The sequence below is a fragment of the Ipomoea nil genome, unplaced genomic scaffold (assembly GCF_001879475.1).
Source record: "Ipomoea nil cultivar Tokyo-kokei standard unplaced genomic scaffold, Asagao_1.1 scaffold0937, whole genome shotgun sequence".
NCBI classification, from domain to species: Eukaryota; Viridiplantae; Streptophyta; class Magnoliopsida; order Solanales; family Convolvulaceae; genus Ipomoea; species Ipomoea nil.
Window position 1 is genome coordinate 538,980 of NW_017617365.1, and position 6,424 is coordinate 545,403.

A 6,424-nucleotide genomic window follows, 5' to 3' on the forward strand; every position below is an offset into this window, starting at 1 on the left:
CTTCCTTAAAGTGATATAGCGTTTCTTACATTTGAATTTAACTCAGAACTGCAATTTTTTTTTGTTTCTTACATTTGAATTTAACTCAGAACTGTAATTTTTTTGCCTAGCAAAGAGGAACACCAAATAGACCAAAAGAGAAAGATTGTTTTTTTTTTTTTAAAGAGAAAGCATTTTTTAAGTTACAAAGTTGGTGACAATGTTAGCTTTCTCTTTTCAACGGATGCTAAGATTGTCTTTAGTTAGATTCATCCATGAACCTAGATTCCATCAAGGGACCCTAGTAGTTAGAGTTTGGACATCCTTACAGTTTTTGAATTTTCAACGAATTACACAAATGCTCGTGAGGTATACACAACTATTCGATTATCATATCGATCTTGACAAAGAGATCGAGTTGAGGGCTTTGCTTGATAGGCAGCTAGCATACTCTTGTACGAGTAAAGAATGTGACTTAAATTTGCTATTTCAAACACCGATGATGAAAGTAAGTAAATATTTGATAGTCAAAGAACTAAATTGAACAATTTTAGAACATAAGGATAAAATCAGTGAAATCGAGCGACTTAATTTATGGATTATTATAATAATTTTCTTAGATTTTGAATAAAACCACTCATAGGATTTTGAATACATGTTTGTCATTAAATTTGTTAAAATTTGTAGACACGATTCTTCAATTGTTGAATCGTGTCTTATTGAATTAGAATCAAGCACTTCAATTCAGCGTAAACAAATCTAAACTCTTTAATCTTATTTATTACACAAAACACAATAACACAACTATTTCATAACAACCACAATACACGTACATTATTATTGTGAATACGTAATAGAGCTAGCCACAAGGATGGTAGCTTGTACGTGCTACATACTTTCTGTATTAGTATATACTACAAGGATATGGTAAAGCTAGTGAGCTAAGAGTGCTCAAGGCTGGGCTTCATTCTCCGCCGCATAGTCTTTTGCTTCTTGTGCAGTATGGCAGCAGTAGCTGCAGCCTCCATATCTGTTGTGTGCACAGCAACCGTAACGGCATCCGCCGTGGCCTCTTCCCCAGCTGCCGCCGCCGCCACCGCGTCCTCCCCACCCTCCGCCGTGATAACCACCTCCACTCCAGCCGTACCTATACCCACCACCATTTCCTCCGTAGCCGTAGCCATAGCCGCCGCCTTCCGCATCTTCAGCTGTTACTTGATTTGGTTCGGCATCGCCCAATTCTGCATTATTATTATTATTTTCGTACACAAATAAAGGGTTATTTATATTCCATTACAGAAAACCAAATTAGAACCAGAACTATAAGGGCAATTTTGATTTGTAACAAATTAGGCGACATCTCACCAACTGGTCTGCAACAACGGGTGCACCCAAAGTGGCCGAAACGACCACAGCAACCGTATCTACACCTGCGGCCTCCATAGTACTGATTGGTTTCCAAGGCTTCCTCCTCTTTGTTGGCGTCTTTCACATCGTTGCCTGCATATATATGAATGCATGCCCTCAAGCCTTAGTTTTTGCAAAACATAATGTGTGTGTATATATATATATATATAATATTCATCAATTTTGACTATCTTTGCGCGCTAATTTAATACATAAAATAATAAACCTATATACCTGCATGAATGTGTATCTATATTTACAATAATTTAATTAAATACCTTTTACAAAAACATCTAACATAAATGACAAATCACTACTCTATATTAACTTAAAAACAAATTATCAACTATTATGTGGCCTGGTGTGATGGCACCTCTGTTATCTTGACTTTCTTGATGAGTGGTCACTATGGAACCCAAATTTGTGTTGATAGTTGGCACCATAACCACCAAGATTTAAACAAAAATGTGACTTGTAAATACTACTGATCTTTAAATAGGTATTCCATAGAAAAAATAAAGGATACAAAACCTATAAATTTATTATATAATTTATGCAAGCTAGCAAAAATAGAGCTAGCCTTTGTAACATACTCTTCTTTTCATCTTGAGATGTATCAGTAGCGAAGGCTGAGGTGACAAGAAGTACGCCAACAATGAAGACACAAATATATGCATTAGACTTCATGGTCCGATCCTGTGGATATTATGATTGCTTGTTTTCTAATTCGTAGAAAGATTGTGGGAAGGATGCATGGAGTAGTGCATTCATGGTAGGTATTTATAGAGAGAAAAAGAATTTTATAAATGAGAAGAAGACATATATGCATTTAAGAATAGTGATGTAATAAGAACCTGTGTTGGTTGGGTGTTGCATTTACGACTTTGTGGCAAAATCTTATCGATTTAGTACTTGATAAACCCGCGCCCTATATAACAAGGGATCGGAGATGAGTATATCTCGACACGTACGCATGTCAAATTTAGAATTATATTCCTGCCTTTTCAAATTCATCAAGTGATATCTTATATACTCCGTATATAGGTATGCAACGGTAGGAATGTAGGATACACAGAAATAAATAATTTCAAATATATCAAACATTAAAATATATAAATGTTTATTTTACCTAGTGTATATTGAAGGATACATAATGGCATGCATGCACTATCAAGAGTAGCATTATGTTGAACAGACATTATTTATATGTTAGAATGTATTTTTCAAAAAAGCCAAAAATTTGTGTGAGACGGTATGATCAAATTAAATATGTAGTATTTATACTGAAAAATGTAATACTAATCAAGAGTAAAGTGTTTATTACATTACTTATAAGGAAAGTGTAATACTTTTGAAAAAAAAATATAAACTTTTACATTACAATTTAAGAGACCGTTAAGTACTTTCCCATCAATTAAATTTCCAGGAAAATCTTTTCAAGGAATATGTTTGATGGGAATAAAAAATTAATTAACATGTTTGGTGTTATTATGGAAACATAACAATTAAATTATTTAGAAAATTAATTAACATGTTTGGTTCGATTAAACTTCCCTAGAAAATTTTTATAATTAATCTATAATATATCCTTACTATAAACAATAATTTTATATAATATAATATATATATATATATATATATATATATATATATATAGAGAGAGAGAGAGAGAGGGATGCACTCAGGTGCGAATAAGTGCCCAGGAGGGAATATGCGAACGAATCCGCGCGTGACACGTGTCGAGATCTAATAGATTAAAAAAATATGGTGGCATTTTTGTAAATAATTAAACATCGAAGTGCAAGTAAAATCACTTACAAGTGCACCTACTTTCACCTATAAGTGCATATAATTTTGCGTTGTTAACATTCACTTCCCGCAAACATTCATGCACCTGGGTGCACCTACTTATAACTATGGGTGCAACTATTTATAACTATAGGTGCAACTACTTATAACTATAGGTGCACTTACTTTCACCTATAACTGCATGTAATTTTGTCTTGTTAACATTCATTGATCTGAGTTCAGCAGGTAATAATACCCCTGAAAACCACCCGCAAATGTTCATGCACCTAGGTACAACTACATATAACTATATGTGCAACTACTTAGAACTATAGGTGCAACTACTTATAACTATAGGTGTACTTAGTATTGATGCTCAGTGTAAATTTTTACTTGCACCTATAATACATTTTATATACACTTGTAATACATTTTACTTGTACTTCGATGTTCAATTGTTTACGAAAATGCCACCGCATTTTAAAAAAAAAAAAATCAGTGTTTCTCATCCATTAGATCTGGACACATGGACGGACAGAATCCATTCCTATTTCGCGCCTGGGCGAAGCATTCGCATGTGAGTGCGATTATATATATATATATATATATATATATATATATATATATATATATATATATATATATATATATATATATATATATATATACATACATATTTCTAATCAGGTGAGAACCAACCTTTCCTGCGAACTTGTGGAGGATTGCATCACAACTACTACATGATTGCATTGTTACGGCTTCCAAGCATGCCTAGAGGACCTTGCAGTGCAATCATGTAGTAAGTGCGGTGCAATCTTCACAAGTTCGCAGTCCGCAAGCTAAGATTGGTTCTCACCTGATTATGTAATGAATCATATTGCATCCTAGTTACCAAATTTTTTATATTTATAAGAGACTTTTAACCTGACGTCAAAAAGGATAAATACGTAACTGAATAAGTTTGGTGTATTTCTAGCCTCTCGGGAAAAAGAATCCTACCCTCCCCTAGGCGGGATTTACTTTCCATAATATTATGGAACGTAATTCCCATTGACCCGAATTTTACCAAGTCAAAGATTGTACCAAACGTGAAAATAATTTTCCTACCTTTTAAATTCACAGGAATGTTCAAACTTTTCTGGCTACCAAACGCCATCTAAAAGTATTAAATTTTCCACTTATAAGTAAGAAAAAAATGTAATACTTTTATATTTGATTTAAAAGTATTACATTTTTCACCAAAATATTACCTTTAAAAATAAAAAACACTTTATTCATGATTACTATTACATTTTTTAGTATAAATATTATTTTTCCATATTGATTCGACCCGATCAGATTCCGTCTCACGAATAAGGATATGTAAGACGGTCTCACACAAATGTGACCCTAACAAAATTAAAGATAATTCTAGTATCTAAATGATTACAAGATTAATTTTTAATTCTAGTATTCAAATTATTTTAAATTGGAATAAGGATCAAATAGGCCACGCAATTGCACCACAAATTGTAATTAGGTCATCGAACTTAAAAAAAATGCAGTTGAGTCTCTAAACAACACAAGGTCATGCAATTAGATCCAAAATGACATGTTTACTTGAAATTATGCTGACCTAGCAGTTACCGATTTTAAAAATAATTTTAAATAAAATAATTAATTAAAATTAAAAAAAAAAAACACTAGAACTGCCGGAGACAATTCATCTCCATGGTGCCGGAGACGATTCGTCTCCATGGCAGGAGACCATCCCTTCGTCTAGTTTTTTTTTTTTTTTTAAATTTTAATTAATTATTTTATTTAAAATTATTTTTAAAATCGATAACTGTCACGTCAGCATAATTTCATATAAATAGGTGATTAAAAAAATTTGCTACCCACATGTTTGCTAAGTGCCCAGAGGTGGTGAATGCATGGAATTCGTTGGGCATCCCAGTCTCTCAAGCAACGGGTAATAATATTATTGATTGATTTTTTGGTTGTTTAAATGTTTTATCTGATGGTTTACCAAAAGTTTTCTATGATCTGCTGGGGCTTGTGGTGTAGCCGAAATGATTCTGTTTGGAATGGTTCATACTTTAATATGCAAACATTATTGCGCAGAACTTTGTTATATTGGGAGAATTGGAATGCTGCCACTTCATCACCTAGTGACGTGCAGGAATCCCAAAGTCAAATGGATAAGTGGAAGAGGCCACGTAGGGGACGACTTAAATTGAATACGGATGCAGCTTGCGATCAAAGAAACAATGTTTTGGGATTTGGATGGATCCTAAGAGATGATAATGAGAATTTCTTAGCAGCAAAAAAATGTCCGTGTGTATGGTATCTATGGGGCAAAGGAAGCTGAAGCAATGTGTATAAGAGAGGCATTAAGTTGGTTCAAAGATATTAATATGAAAAATGTTTGATGTAGAGACAGACTCTCGTGTTCAAAGCTATTTCTAATACTTCATTTTTTTTTTTCTTTTTTGGTTTGATTGTCGACGATATTAAAGAGCTAGCATCTATGATTGAGGATGTTGATTTCTGTTTTGTAAAGAGATTTGCGAATTGTGCTGCCCACGGTGTTGCTCGGGAGGTCGTTTCTGAGTCAGGTTGCGGAGAGTGGTTTGATGATACCCCTACTCCTTTCCTTGTTGATTGTATTTCTGATGATTTAATGAATTAATTGTTTTCTTTCAAGAAAAAAAATTCGATAGCCTAATTATGATTTGGTGTGCAATTGAGTGACCTATTTGACATTTTTTTTAATGTTACTGTAGTATCTGTTCATAAATTACTTGAACCCACAACCTACATATGGAAGTCCAACATTGATGCCATTCAGTTGTTATATTATAGACCGCGGTGCATAATCGATTATGCACCGCGGCTCATATACGGCGCCGTTTCTTTAAGTAAAGAAACGGCCCGCCGTTAGAGTTAACGGAATCCGTTTGTTTGGTGTATTAAACACCAACTGGCACTACAGTATATCCAAACCGACACTGCAGTTATTTCAAAATGATACTGTAGTTATAGTGAAATGAAACTGCAGTGTATATAAACTGAAACTGAATAACATTTCACATATTTGAGTGTATATTGTACAATGAAGCTGTAATTATATCAAAATGATCATGTAGTTGTGTTTTAATAAAACTATAATGTATATAAAATAAAACTAAATAACATTTTCACATATTTGAGTCTATAAATATCGAATGAAACTATAGTTATATCGAAATGAAACTATAGTTATATCGAA

The 6,424-nt window shown here is 33.3% G+C and overlaps 1 protein-coding gene across 1 annotated transcript; it reads right to left on the minus strand.

The window, feature by feature from the left end:
• Positions 1-817: 817 nt before the first annotated feature.
• On the minus strand, positions 818-2,117 carry LOC109179631 (cold and drought-regulated protein CORA-like). Its single transcript, XM_019329117.1, has 3 exons — positions 1,980-2,117; positions 1,345-1,479; positions 818-1,220 (listed from the first exon to the last, which is right to left on the minus strand). The coding sequence occupies exons 1-3, from the start codon at positions 2,071-2,073 to the stop codon at positions 931-933; spliced, it is 519 nt and encodes a 172-aa protein (XP_019184662.1). The 5' UTR covers positions 2,074-2,117; the 3' UTR covers positions 818-930.
• Positions 2,118-6,424: the final 4,307 nt, after the last annotated feature.